The following is a 15,612-nucleotide window of genomic DNA, read 5'->3' on the forward strand; positions in this document are numbered from 1 at the left end:
TGCTTGTGTGTGTATATATATATATCTGCATGCATGTGTATATATCTGCATGTGTGTCTATATTTGCACATGTGCATATATCAGCATGTCGGTGTATATATATCTGCATGCGTGTATATATCTGCACGTGTGTATATATCTGCATGCATGTTTCCACTGTGTCCTCCCTGCTCAAAGTGCATCCTGTTTGCTCCACCCGAGTTTCCTTCCAGTGGGTAAAAGCACTCTGCACATCCAATGGCAGTCTCTTTGTGGCTGTTACACAAAACTACAGCCTGCTCAAATGGCCAAGGTGCAGGGCCCCTGTGCTGGATGAGTGTGTGCACATGTGGAGTTCCCGTCCGGAACGGCCCAGCCTCGACCCCAGGGTGCTGTAATGCGGTGGGGCCACAGGGGTTGAGGGGGTCTGTGCTACACTGATAACAAGGGTGTGGGCCCAAAGGCGGGTCATCAGCACCCTACCAACATACCCGTAGGAAGTCAAAACTGACAGTAAAAAACAAGTATGAAGAGCTTCAATGTTCTAGGCCAAGAGAGATACACAGATACAGGTTAAGTGTATGTCTCTTCAAATCATCTGAACCAGTCACAAACAAATGCAATAATATTGTATAGCACTGGCTGGGAACCCAGCAAGGCTAGAAACTTTACTGATGTTCTCAGCTGCACTCATGCATATCTCAGCCTCCACTGCCAGCAGAATGCAGCATGACACTCGACTGTCATATAGCTCGATTTACTAAGTCTAGGGTGCGCTGGTCATGTGCCCAATCTGTTGTGTGACTTTCAGCACATTAGCCAAAAGAAAGCGTGTGCTTATTCTCATGCCCTTGGGCAAAGGCTTACACAATGTACACATACGCAAACAATCATATATACTCATGCTGTTTAATCATTTGAATGTTCTTCAGAATGATCTGAATATTTCATGATCCGAAAGTGAAATGCCTCTAAGGGCATTCTGGTAAACAGCCAGCAAGGATACCAGCAAGGAAAGGATCCAGGATCAGTACATTCACTTGTCAGAGAGGTGCTGTGGGTTGGGTGTGATCCATACCATTTGTCAGCAGAGGTAGAGTGTGACAGGAGTGGGTGGGCACTGATCATGTGAGATCGCCAACGGCTGCAAGAGTGCAGGGCCTTCTCCTTTAAGCCTCCTCTCCCTCTCCTCTCCTCTCTCCTCTCTCTCTTCTCTCTTCTCCCTCTCCTCTCCTCTCTCCCCTCTCTCTTCTCTCCTCTCCCTCTCCTCTCCTCTCTCCCCCTCTCTTCTCTCCTCTCCTCTCTCCCCTCTCTCTTCTCTCCTCTCCCTCCTCTCCTCTCTTCTCTCCCTCTCCTCTCCTCTCTCCCCTCTCTCTTCTCTCCTCTCCCTCCTCTCCTCTCTTCTCTCTCTCTCCTCTCCTCTCTCCCCTCTCTCTTCTCTCCTCTCCCTCCTCTCCTCTCTTCTCTCCCTCTCCTCTCCTCTCTCCCCTCTCTCTTCTCTCCTCTCCCTCCTCTCCTCTCTTCTCTCTCTCTCTTCTCCCCTCTCCCCTCTCTCTTCTCTCCTCTCTCCTCTTCCTTCTTCCTCCTGCCAGGCTCTTTTCCTGGCATGCGCCAACCCTCATTACGTGAGTCAGACGCAGGTTAATCAACAGGAAAATACTGCATGCAGGACCATTGCCACCAGCAGCAGAATGGTGGACGCTTGCACGCTAACCTCGGCATTCAGTGTTTACATAGTGCTGCATGCCACAAACAGGACAAGAGAAAATGGAACCCTTGTAGACACAAACATGTAGTGTCATATTATAAATGGAATGCTTGCCAAAAATTCTGAACCTCCCCAAATAATGACATTTATTCCGAATGCATGTGTGTCAATACTTGGTATATCTTTCCACTGAAATCTCTCTGTACTGGACACCTAACTAAGGGCACATTGAGCTGCTCTCTTTCAGTGGCTTTGTGAGGGTTGTGTCTGGGCTGTTAGTGAGCAGGGCTAGCCTGTGTGTGTTGGCTGGGTGTGATTTGTCTTTATTCTACACAGTTGCCAGTTTAATTGGATGAGCTTGTTTCAGTCTGAACTAAGTGAAGTGTTATACTGATCTTGCTGTTGAGCATGACCAAGTTCATCTGGAATGTCAAACTTGCAGGACTTTCAGTCGGATTACTCATGCATATATTATTCCATATCAGTGTTATCTTGTCATTGGTTTCCAAAACAAGTAGATGTCCCACTTCCTTGCTTGCGAAATGTCATCCTTCTTTCATATTTTGTCCAAATTCACTGTTGTCTGGGACACAGATCAGTGGAGGTCCATAACTAATTGATCAGTTGATGAACTGAGGCCACGAATAATGCAAGATGGCCAGTTATCCATGCTGCCTGTTCCAGAAAGCCCAGCAGAGCCTATCTGCCTTTAGATAGCACCAGTCCACCAAGATGAGGGAATAAAGGTTCACAGCAAGCAACTGCGTTAAACTGACTCTGTCTGACAGTCCTTAGCTGGCTATCGCACTTAAGATTGGATTAATAACATTCTGAAGATGGTTGTTAAAAGACATCCTCACAAGGCTGGTTAGTCTCTTGTTCCATTAAGGCTGGTATAACAGATGCATTCCCTGGAGCATCTCAAACTATGGCTTTGGAAGGAAATTCCAGGTAGCACAGCCAAAAGTCTGGAGGGCCTGGCTGACAATTTGCTACTCAGTACACCTCATGGGATTACAGAGAAAGTTTTACTGCTGTCATATGTTGCACCTAACCAGATGTGGGCAGTAGTTCATGTTGAAATCAATAATAGTGGATTTTATAACATTTCATATTGGATTCCCAGGATTCATTGCTCTCTCTTCGTAATGTGTTTTTCCATCTGGCTTTTTCTTTTCTCTCCCCTTCTGGAGTAACTTTTGAATGCACACATATGACAATTTTGGACAGAATAAGAATAAGTCATCTTCTAAGTCTTCTGGTGCCTTGTAAATAATTTTGCTACTGTATATTATTTACAATTTTATTTTTATATATATATATATATATATATATATATATATATATATATATATATATATATATATATATATATATATATATATACATATATATATATATATATATATATATATATATATATATATATATATATATATACTAAGCTTTGTGAAAAGAAAGAAATTCCATTATTAAATTTACACCATTGGTTTTGCTGTGGAGGGTTGTAAGTCTTGGAATTGGAATTGATTTTATTGTATTACTTTGTGATGATAAAAAAAAAGTTACAGCACTAAAACTGATAAATATTTATCATGTACATAATTTGTGAATGAAACAATGTATGTTTTATATAAATGTATGTATGTATGTATATATATATATATACACACACACACACACACACACACACACACACACACACACACACACACACACACACCTCACCTACATTTTCAGAGGCTGAAAGCAGGTTGCAAGTCTAGGGAGGGTGACACTCTGTTGATTATCCAATGATATTTTTGTGGTCTGTTGTCCCTTGGGACCACACCCAGTTGCGGGCCAGATGGAACTGGGCACTCCAGTTACACGGCTGTTACCCAACCACGTGGTTTTCCATTAGAATACTGGCTGTCCTTTTGGGGCGTGGGTGTCGCAACTACTCTAGAGTAGGACTTCTGTATCTGAAAACACACACACTTAGGTCATGTTAGATAGATTGAAAGGCCATCTAGCCAATTACATCAGAGTCAGAGAAGCGAGAAATTCAGTGGTATCTAACGTTAGGTCATCAGAAAAGGTCTCAATGTCAACATGTTTGAGGAATGATGTGATGCTGCATTAGGCTATGTAGATTGTCATGTTGAATTTACTGTTGCAATGTTGTCTAGTTTAGTGATTCCAACATTTATCCATGGAAGATATAGAAAATATTCAACTTTAGTCACCTCTAGGATATTGTGTTTTTGTGCCATCTTTTCCACTTTTGCATTTTTGTGTCATAGAATTGTCCCATCAATTACAATTAGTGGCATCCATTCAAATGTAACCTAATTCTGATGCACGGTCTGAATAACAGCTGTCAGATGTGTACGTGCTTTGCACTAAGTACAGAAGTAGATTATAGAACAGTTGTGTCTTAACCACCTCATGTATTTAACTTAGGCTGTTTAAGATGTCCACTTCATAGTCTGCACTGCACTCTTCAAAAGCTTTGTTCACATTAGAAGCCCCATTGTTAAATTTCAATTTTTTGCTTAGATCCTGACAGTTCATATTTATAGTTGCAAGTGACATGTATCTGTGATAAAATAATAAGTAGATTATTATTATTATTATTATTATTATTATTATTAGTGGTAGTAGTAGTGGTAGTTTATTTCTCAGCACTCACCCAGAGCCAAGCTACTTTTAAGGTTGATTTGCCCCTGCTTCTGCCATCAAAATCAAAAGCAGGTCTCAACAACATGCACCCTAGTGATGTTTCACCATAGCAACCGGGCACAACCGGTCTGTCAGGATCCAGAAGTGGGAGTTGTTTTGGGGAACTGTGTTTCTCCAGTTTACGGTATACACATGCCTCCCCTCTGAAAATTTCATAGATACGGGTTAGTCACCCGATTTCATACACGTGTTCTGTGACAAGTGACCACTTAAATTTAGCCCATACAAACATCAGAGAGTGACTGTCACGGAGTGCTCGTAATGTTTGGCTGTTGAAGGGTTAATGGACTCTAGATACCCTGGAGCCTGAATGACGTGAATAATTCAAAGGTGTCAATCTCATTTCCTCAGCCGCATGGTACTCACGCTCCAGAAAACAAAGCCGCATGCACACGGATCCACTCGCCCCTCCTCTCACCAGCTCCTCTCCCACTCTCCTGCACAATGGCCCATTGGGACAGAACACTGAAGGAATGTATCGCAGGGCTGCGGCCACTCCAGTGTCCTGCCAGCTCTAGGTCACAGTGGATCAGGGGAATGGGGCAGGGGGCATGAGAGAGGGAGCCGGGCAGCATAAGGTGGGAAGTTTGCCCACCATGTAAGGTGTGGAAGGGGAAAATCTGCTACAATTGTTCTCCCCTTTACGACCATTGGTTAATGGATCTGTTCTTACAAAAGAACAAAGCAATGTGTAGTTTGAGTTATTTGAGTTGCAGTGTATTCATTTATTTACACAACACTGCTGCAGTTGGATGAGTTTGAATAAGACAAAGAGGAACATTCCAAAACTGCTGGCATGGAAATCCAGCAAGCTTTTCCAGTGTTTCCAGTTTCAGGACTATCAGACTGTTACTCCAACAATACAGAATCTCAGAACAGGTCTTACAGCTACAAATGATGAGAATCAAGGTGGTGAGACAGAAACATATACACACTTTTCTGATCCTACCGGTTTACTGAACTGATATTATTCTCGTTTTACTGTCGTCACACATGCCCACACACACACACAAACACACACACTGAGGTAAGGGCAAACACAAGGACAGTGCGTCTCGAAGCTCATCTCACTGCTGCTGTCATTATAGTGACTGACATCAATCTAAATTTCCCAGCATTGACCAACCAGCCCAACCTCAGCAAACACAGGTGACGAGCAGGTCAGCTGGCCGTCTGAGTCATCAGATTTTATCAGCCACCATTATTTCCTTCCAGCAAAGTGCCAGAGTACAACAGTGCACGTAAGCCTGCACTGAGGCAGTAGATGTCCGCGTGACGGCTTATTTTATGCCATAAAAGCAAATGCAATTATATATATATATATATATATATATATATATATATATATATATATATATATATATATATATATATATATATATATAGCAGTATAGATATATACTAGATAGCTCCTTAGATTCTACTCTTATATTTAAATCTGTATCTGTGTTCTGGAATGCTCACTGAGAAGTACCCATTGTGGAGGGAGAGACTGAGCTCCACTTTTTGACAGAGAAGGGGTTAGGGAACATGCAAGCAAATGGAGGGGAGCAGTTAGCAGCCACACTGGACGATACACTCGTCTCCGAGCCATAATGGCTACCAGCTGTGGAGTTTCACTTGTTTATCTAACCATGGTTCCACAGACCTCCCAGTGTCTGGATCCAAGATGGAGTCCAGGGTTTTTGTTTTGTTTTGAGCAAAATCAGACACCCCTCCTAGTCATTCCTGGGTTTAACATGCCGTGTGCTAACCTGTTTTCATCTCTCTCCTTTCCTGACTCCAGTTGCCTGGCCAGCCATTAGAGTTTTTCTCCTCATTGCTGCATGCTGGTGGGGGGTTTCAGAAGGACTATTCTGGAAATGGCGGTATTTGATTTATAGTCATTTCTTACAGGCTTGGAAAGTCTTGCTGCTTGAGTCTCAGCCCAACTGTTCACCTCCAGAGGATGAGGGGAGGGTTTAGGATCTCCATGGCTACTTTCTGTTCTGAATGGGGTTTTTTTTTTCTTTTTCTTTCCGTTGCAGTCTTGAAACAATATTTTAGCTCTACTGTTAACCAAAATGCATTTGTTTAACCCAAATAAACAAAGGCTAAATAGCTAACCTACAGGGAAAATTCAACTTTAAATTCAGTCATTTATCTGTTTATATAAATGTTTATAAAAGTGGTGGGAGCTGAGCAGAGGTACATTACAGCTCATTAGAAGAAGCAGCATACATCTGAGTTTATTGTACATGTTGAAAATTAGAAGCATTTCAAGCATGTGTGATATAGTCTTGCAGCGCCCAGTTTTCTGACCTGGGCAACATGTAGTGGCAATCATTGTGTAGACTTCTTCTCTGGGACTCTGCTGACCATTTGACTACGTAGTGGCTTAAAACAGGGGTCTTCCATAGCATCTGGTTGTGATACTACACAGACATCAGGTATTGATCATTCATAGGACTTTCATAAAAGTCTCTGTCTTCCTTTTTCAAGCCAGTTACAAAGGGAGGGCACCTAACACGGAGTTAAGGCTCTGCAGTGGTTCTTGATGAGCTGGATTCTTCGTGAAGGGCGGTGGTGTACTCGTCCGAGGGTTTGCCGCGTCGCATGAGATGTACCTTCCACGTATCAAACCCCTTATCATCTCTGCTTCTTGTCACCAGGCCCACAGAACATTGTCCCCCCGGCTGACATTATGTTGAGTAGCATCAGCGTATGTCTAGTGCAATGTCCTGTCATGAGCTGAAGGCTTCCAGGTCTCTCTCCCGTAACAGGTCTCTGACTGGGAATTTGAATGTCTCTTGCTTTCTCAACTGCTGCTTGAGAACTATGTCAATGCCATGTCCTCACAATTGAGTCTGGCAGCCCTATAAATGAATACAATGATCCTCTCTCTGAATTTGTTGATAATTTTTAGCTTACATGCAACATTGCCATTGCATCTCTGGCATATATATATGTGTGTGTGCTTATGTGTGTGTGTGTGTGTGTGTGTGTGTGTGTGTGTGTGTGTTGTACCACGTATAGAATATGTAGCTAAGAGTCCTGTGTGTGCTTGAGAGACTGTGAGAAAGGGAAATCTTGATATTTTCTCACTTTCCTCTCAGCTTCATTCCTTGCCGTCTAAGATGGCAGAAGCAATGGCGGGAGAAAAACAACAAAAAGGGTGTGTAGGAGGTGGCACAGACTAAAATACCTACCAAGAGTGTGTTATGGAGTGAGCAGTGAATTCCAACAAGCTGTCCAGGGTTTAAAGGGTTTAGACTGAGTTCAATGACTTATTGTGACATAATGACTTTCTTTTCAAACATGTGAAATGAGCCCCATTCTTGGCCTGGAGCATTCCTACCCTAAGAAATATAGGAATCTAATGTAGCTCCATGTGATGTGCTCTGCTATAATGCTCAGGTGTGTGTGTGTGTGTGTGTGTGTGTGTGTGTGTGTGTGTGTGTGTGTGTGTGTGTGTGTGTGTGTGTGTGTGTGTGTGTGTGGGGCGGGGGGGCTGGTGTATAGCAGGACGTGCAGGTCCCAGGGAAGTCCTCTTCAGCAGACTCGTCCCATCTCGTGCCCAGGCTGTGCCACCTGGTGCGTGCCGACACCGGCTATGGCTTCAACCTGCACAGTGAGAAGTCCAGACCAGGCCAGTACATCCGCTCGCTGGACCCGGACTCTCCGGCCAACCGTGCCGGTCTGAGGCCACAGGACCGACTCATTGAGGTGAGTGAGGGGGAGGAGGAGGATAGCCTTCAGTGTGAATATGTTAACAGAAGTAACTGAAGGCTGCTTTTTGTAAAATCAAAAAATTGTGGTAAATATCTGAACTGATGGGCACAGAAAAGCTTTACTTCACTTTGCACTTGGCACCACTTTATAACTGTGCACTTTGTGTTTGGGGTGGGCAAAACCAGTAATTACTGGTATGTAGCAAATGTACACATCAATCTTTGCAATTTTGCAGCTGTTTCTCACACAGTCTACCAGTTGCATTAAATCAGAGTTGTGAAGTGCTTGCCAGATGAACACGAGTGTCTGCATCCTCAAATGCTATCAGTACCATGCGGTACCACACATTTAAGCTGTTATCTCAAACGTGTGTCCCATTATGTATGCCATGCTTGCGTCAAAAAATACACTCAAGGATTCAGGTGCAAGGGGTTGTGGTGTGTGCGTGGGAGACAGTTCATCAATTCGGCTGTTCAGTTTACATTGTTCATTTCTGTTTGGTTTACACCGATGTGTATATATGGTGCTTAGACATTATCATCTAATAGAATTTTTTATAACAGTGCAAAATGGACTTTCTGGAATGTGTGGTTCTGAGACAGGGTACATTTTGAAAAAATAAAAAAAGAAAACTTCCATGGGCAGAGAGAAGACCACTGAGAAATGAGATTGCTTTAGCCAGGATTGGCTGCCAGGAGATAATGCCATGCTGTAGTCATGGAGACACACACTTATACATGCCTCTCAGCTCAGCTACAACATGCCACTCACGTTCCTACCTACCTGGACATAACTCTGGGAATCCCACCTACGCCCGCACTGATTAATGCACATACTTGCCCACACATACATTAGTGTAAACCTGCACTTGCTCACCTTTCACATATCCTTTATGTCACTGGATTGAGATCCTTGCAGGTATGATACGAAATATTTAACCTCAGTCTCACACAGACCTCTACATCAGAGCTCACTGCAGTGTCATATTAGACTTCAGCTTTGACCCTTAACCTTTGACCCCATCTATATTCCCTTTGCTGTTCATTTCAGCTAATTTTCATGAACACCTTATCTTAAACATACACTAGAATGCAGTACTCTTTAGTTTAGGTTAGTTGCAACTGCATTAGCCTGCAACACAACATTTAATTTCCTCAAGCAGGTATTTTATGTGGAGCAGAACTAATAATGTAGTCCATCACAGTCAGAAAGAATGTCGGGGTTAGAGGGGTCAAGCGTGCTGACCCCCCCACCCCATTACTCTAGTGGCTACTCCTAACCCTCTGTGGGTTTAGCCTCAGTGGGGCTTTGAGAAGCAATCAGGCTCTCATTGGTGGGTATCTGAACTAATTTATTTGGCCTGACAGTCCTTTTGTAAAAGGTTGTAAAAGTTAGTTTTCTGGATTTTCTGGGGCTTTCTGGAGTGTTCTACCAGTTTAAAGTTGTGGAAAGACCTTGAATACATGTGAGAATGCTTCACCTCGAAACACTTAGTACTAAGACAGCTGGCCACGTAAGTAGCCAAGTAAGTAAATAGGTATAGAGGAAAAAATCCACACAAAATATCCTATAAATACTGAATTAAAAACCTCATTTTGACTCACATCTTAATGTTGGTTTGATGTGTGAGCTGATTCATAAAAGAAAATATTTCTATAATCTATTTACACACTTATAACAGGAGTTGCCAAATGTGTCTCTGTAGCCACATTTCAGCAAAAATGATGAACAATGTTAAGAAATGGAAGCTGCTGTAACCCAGCTGATCTATGGTTACATAGTCCTCTCCCTGCTCCCTCTGTGGTGTTTCAGTAGTTGTGCTCCTGGGCCCCAGGGCAGGCCGTAGGCATGAAGCTCAGGCATGTCTATGCCAGGCTTGAGTCTCTATGGAGCAGGTGACTGATTCAGAGCCCTGCATCTTGGCCCCCTTTCCATCTGGAGATGAGGCTTCAGAGTTGGTTGGGCACCTTCCTGCCCTACCTACCAACAGCACACACACCTGCGGTGCTTGCCAATAGTTGAGTGAAGGGCAGTAGGTAGGCGATGCCCCCTGCTTCCTTCTGCCTCTCACCTGCTTGGGTTTCAGGTAAGACGGGTGGTGGACTCACAGCATGCTGTCCTGAGCTCCATGGAGAGCTAGCGTACGAGAGCACCACTGGAAGAGAGTGCTTATGGGAAGCCACAAGGAACAAGGACCTGTTGATGTCACCTGGATCTGATACTCCTCTACATCTCTGTCCCCTCCTGGCCTTTATTTTGTGATCACACTCTCTCTGTCATGCTGCTCTCACCCTAGACACTGAGGGCTCTGCAGACAGGACGGCTCCAGTCATCATTAAATGCCGCAGAACACATGCAAACAGCAACCCTTGGCCTTTTCTTTTCTTCTGTCTGTGTGCACATGGGCACGTAATTTTTTATATCATGTATTTCATACAGTGTGTAGTCATACCCCAGGCTGTATCTATATCTTTGCTCACTTATACAACATCCTTTGGTTTAGTACAAATAGGCATTTAGGCTTACAGAGCTCTTTCCCTGCTTGCTATGGGGAGCTGAAGACCATTTCTGTGTAGCTGAGCCTTTTCACTAACCCCCAGCTGGATCTCTCCATTTTTTCCCCCTTTCTTTTTTCTTCTACTCTAGGGTTTCTCTGCCATTATGGGTAGAGGGACCATTCATCAGCTTTTCCCTCCACTTTCAGAGGGACCTTTAAAAAGAAGGTGACCCCCCCCCCCCCCCCACATGCATGCACACACACCAGGTTACTGTCACCTGAAACCCATGCTATTGCTTCAACAGGAGCTTTGCATCAATATTTGATGGGTCTGTCCTACCTGTACTCCAGCTCCTCTCCAACCCTGCTGAAAATGTTTTGATATATTAAAAAAAAAAAAGCCTCATAAAAGAACATTGGTGTAGTTTTGTGGAGGAGCTGCTTTTTGAGATTGAATTAAAGCCTAATTCGGTTCCTCATCTCTTCCCTTCCCTCTTTCATTCAGTGAACCTGATCCTACTGCCGTCCAACTGGTTGCTAAGCGACTAAAAGAGAGGGACAGAGGGAAAAAGAAACAAATTTGGTGAAAGACACCAAAGAAAGAAAGAGGTTTTAGGCCTAATTAAACAACAAAACATTGGCCCCCATCTCTCCCAGTCAGGAGGGAGTTTAGCAGGAAAATGAAACTACTTTAGTTTAGTAAAGCTTTTCTAAAGACAGATGTAACCATTATGACAGTTAAATGGAAAATGTCTGACCTATTTCTACGGTTTTGGTCAACTCTGGTCCCAATAGGAAACTTTGAATAGGTTGGAGCGCCCTCTGGTGACCAAGTGATGAATGTGATTAAAAATGAATTGCTTTAAAGCTGTCATTCAGTTCTTTCTCTCAGTCTTTCTCTATGGAAGAAAGTGAGAAGGGGTGACAAGAGGGAACTAGAATGTAGAATAGAGATGAAGAATGCTGATTTGCTGGTGTGTAATGAATGTGATCCTGATTTGATCTCAGAATCCCAACTCCAATGTCCTCTCACATCTGAGGTAATAGAGACACCATAATTTGATTACCACGTGTCTCTGTCCTCTCTCTCTCTCTCTGTCTGTCTGTCTCTCTCTCTCTCTCTCATATATATATATATATATATATATATATATATATATATATATATATATATACACACACACACACATACAGGTGAATGGGGTGAACATTGAGTGCATGCGTCATGCTGAGGTGGTGGCCTTCATCAAGCGCAGCGGGGACGAGACACATCTGCTGGTGGTGGATCCGGACACGGATGAGCATTTCAAAAGGCTGGGCATCATCCCTTCCAGCAACCAGGCCAAAGGTCCCTCCCAGACCCCCGTCCCCATCCGGTCACGTAGAACTCATCTAGGAGACAAACAGACACACTCAATGATCAAGCTGTGTAAAATATTAGATCATATTAATTTCATCAGTGAACTGGACTGCTAACTGACTCCCGAAAAGGGAACACGGAAAAAGCACTGCTTAGCAGTATATATGAGCTCGGCTTCAGAGACCCAGTCTCTTTGTGTCCGTGCACAAATTGCACTGTGTATTACTAATGAAGGGATGACACAGTAATTCCAGGGTTTAGTTTTGAATTGTGTTGGAACTGAAGTAGGTAAGAGGTGCATTGATTTATTTGTTAATCATTATTGCTGTATTGAATTTTGTACAACTCATATGCAAGGTGCTAATCACTACATTTTTTATCATAGATGTTCTGAATGATTTTATTAAAATAATATATCCCAGCCTTTAACCTTGAGATTATCATTCTGTTTTAATATTACAAGGCATATCACAAATGTTCTTTTGCATTTGTGATATGCCTTGTAATATTAAAACAGAATTATTATAGTATTATAATAGTACTGTAATGTTTTGTTTTGCATGTATTAGCAGAGAGAAGGCATGTGCAGAAGTGTCCTGAAGCTTCCAGCACTAACAGCAGCATGACTGGTTTCTCTCACACAGACTGCCAGGCTCAGTCTATCACTAATGGCACACAGAGTCCGCATTTCAATGGCCGTACCACGTCCCAGTCAACCCACTCAGACCACAGCAGCCAGGACACCAGCACCCAGGTGTGCACACGGAAAAGCTCTGTGTGTGTGTGTGTGTGTGTGTGTGTGTGTGTGTGTGTGTGGTGGGTATGTGGACATATAGATGTACAGTATATGAGTGAAACACCTGCATGACAGCTGTCTTATTACTGGTGCACATTTTAGTTTGATGTGCAATTCTGTTGTGTGACAAAAAAAAACGTCAAATGGTGTGTGTGTGTGTGTGTGTGTGTGTGTGTGTGTGTGTGTGTGGGGCAGAACTCGGAGGATGGCAGCAACCGTTTGCTGGACCCCTTTGCTGAGATCGGCCTGAAGCTGAGCCCCACAGCAGCAGAGGCCAAGGAGAAGGCGCATGCCAAACGAGCCAGGAAGAGGGCCCCCCACATGGACTGGAACAAGAAATATGAGCTTTTCAGCAATTTCTGAGCACACCCACATGCTTTTGTCCCCTGACCTCCACCCCTGTGTGCTACATCCCAACTTGCCTGCACCCGATTGCTTGATGAATAAGCTGTTATTTTTGTACAAATAACAAACCCTTTTTTTAAAAAGTGTTTTACAAAGCGTACCACTTCAGAGTAGGAGCAGTTAGAAGGCAAACATTAGTACCCCTCACCAACAACCTCCCACCCCCCAAACTGGAAAAAGAACAGCTTTGTGTTTGTCTGACTCAGACCTGCCACTGACAATCACCAACCCCAGAAGCACCGTGTGCGGGTTTCTCTAAAAGGAAGAGCTTGTGCTGAACCATTCAGCTTGGATTTTGTTTACCACTCCTTCTGAAACTACTTCAGACTGACCCATTTTGCAGCGACACCCCCCCCGGCCAGTCTGTAAAAGGCACACTGCCACTGGCAGATGCTGATCAAAACACAGGCTGGGACAGCAAGGACCCAGAAGTATTCACCCCTCCCTGAAAAATCAGTGGGAAGAACCGAAACCAGTGTGAAACAGTGTGCTTGCAAGGTTTTAAAAAATCCAGCCATATGGGAGGGACTTGAATGGATGGGGCCCATTGAAAGTGCGCTGTGTTTTTTGTAAAGCAGTATTACATAGGAAGCAATTAGGAGGAATTTTAGCTGCCATGAACTGGTAACCCAAAATAATCAGCCTCTTGGTATGCACCAGGACACTCAATTTTAAAAGGATGTGCCACTATTTCAGCATATTAAAGGGAAATTACGTTAGTATGCTATGTACTGTGGAGATGGGCAGTTGGAAGTATAAACAAATGTTTTGATGAACCTTTAGATGTATCGAGTCATTAACACTAGAGGGCACTGCTAAAGTACTTTTGATTTCCACTTTGGCGGACGAGTGAGAAAAAAGCCAGACGTTGCACGTTTCAACCACTAGAGGGAAACATTTATGCAAGTCACTTAATTGAGGCTGATTTTATCATGATGAAAGGATGGAATGTGCGTATGAGCAAAGGCAAAATTTCCATGTCTGTTACAGATAGGTGTGTCCACTGTACTCACAATGCTACACTGTATTAGACTGAAGTTACTGGGACAATTAAGAATATAATAGTGGAGCCAAGACTCAAACCCATGTGATAAACATTACGCAACACAGAATCTTATCAACAGAAGTAAATTGAAGGTAAGAAGTAAAGGAGACAGCTGAACATGATGTGCAACACACGATTCTCGTTTACAGCTCTGGTCTAAGGCAGACTGTGGCATTGGCAGGGATGCTGACCCCTGACTGGACAAGCTGGCCTTCTATCTGCATGTCTGCTCATAGCCTAGTTTATCCCACCTTCCTGCAGGTGGACTAAGAGGTGTGTTGTGAGGGGTGCACATCAGCATTGCTCCGAGCCCCAGAGCTTATGAAGATTAATGAGACCACTGCAGCAGCTGCTTTTTGTCACAGAAATGAACTTGGATACCCACTCAACTTCCTCTCTGACACCCCTAATCGTTGGAACTGTGGAACAGTCCAGCCAGCTTTGCTAGGGGCTGGTTCTACAAGCCTGATAGGCTGTGTCAGCTGGGCCGTGCTGACTTCCACCCCTGAAAGCCATCTTTAGCAAGAGCTCCATGTGCATTTGTAGCGCAGATATTTTTACCCAACCCGTGCATACTAAGAACGTTGCTGTACTCCCTTTGAATAGTCATATAAGTTTTTCTGTTATGTTTTACTTCTTATGTTTGCTAACATTGCTGCATTTTTATTGTGGGTCCCCCCTTGTTCCTCCTGTCCTGATGGTATATGCATTCAGAGCTCAGCGGTTTGCTATTGTATATTCAGTATGAGAATATATGCCAGGTTGCTTTTTTTTCCAATAAAGTGTGATATTCACATACTTACATAATTCTTATGTATTTATCTTGAGAAATTATATTAAATCTGTAATGTACACATAGTGTTTCACAACTCTTTCTAGACCTAATAGTGAGCATAACTGTTGATCTAATTCACTCTAAGGACAGGACAGTGAATGTGTCTTGCAAATAACGTGCTGGAGAATAAAATTCTGACCCCTTTTAGCTTCAGGTTCGGCATTAGACTTACGGTTTTGTAAATGGGACAGACCAACAAGGGCAGGTAGAAAGGTGTGCAAGTGGTCTGCCGCACAGAACTCGACGCTCATACACTTAGTTGAGACGGCAGATGGCACGTGGGCGGCCTTTCTTCTCTGTGCTTGCTATCTCACTTTCGCGACCTCGCGGACGTGTCTCCGAGATCACCCAGCGGAGCAGTGCGTTTCCTACCCCCTCTTGCTCTTTTTTTTCACCGTCAGTCTTCCGAGTCCAGCTGCTGCTGTCACTTCGGACTTGTCCTCAGTCACGCGGAAAGTCCGCAAATACGCATCGCAGAAACAGTAAAAAGTGAGCACGGAGCAGCGGGAAGAACCGAGCAGCATTCCGGAGACATGGTGCCGTCATGACGTT

At 43.6% G+C, this 15,612-nt stretch overlaps 1 protein-coding gene and 1 long non-coding RNA gene across 5 annotated transcripts in view; one reads left to right on the forward strand and one right to left on the reverse strand.

Moving 5' to 3' along the window:
• LOC113575188 (Na(+)/H(+) exchange regulatory cofactor NHE-RF2) overlaps positions 1–15,032 on the forward strand; it is a 29,666-nt gene extending 14,634 nt beyond the window's left edge. The window contains exons 3-6 of one of the 4 annotated variants that reach the window (XM_035527799.2): positions 7,916–8,116; positions 11,814–11,967; positions 12,549–12,733; positions 12,971–15,032. In XM_035527799.2, coding sequence (XP_035383692.1) covers positions 7,916–8,116; positions 11,814–11,967; positions 12,549–12,733; positions 12,971–13,138 — 708 coding nt within the window. In that variant the 3' untranslated portion in view covers positions 13,139–15,032. Of the gene's footprint in view, positions 1–7,912; positions 8,117–11,813; positions 11,968–12,548; positions 12,734–12,970 lie in introns of all 4 variants that reach the window. The other 3 variants (XM_035527796.2, XM_035527807.2, XM_035527805.2) reach the window with 3 other exon arrangements.
• Positions 3,340–5,691, reverse strand: LOC145656999 (uncharacterized). Its single transcript, XR_014122761.1, has 2 exons — positions 4,362–5,691; positions 3,340–3,651 (listed from the first exon to the last, which is right to left on the reverse strand). It is a non-coding gene; the product is annotated as an uncharacterized LOC145656999 (long non-coding RNA).
• Positions 15,033–15,612: the final 580 nt, after the last annotated feature.

Source organism: Electrophorus electricus, chromosome 3, assembly GCF_041902795.1.
Source record: "Electrophorus electricus isolate QZ-2024a chromosome 3, ASM4190279v1, whole genome shotgun sequence".
Lineage (NCBI taxonomy): Eukaryota > Metazoa > Chordata > Actinopteri > Gymnotiformes > Gymnotidae > Electrophorus > Electrophorus electricus.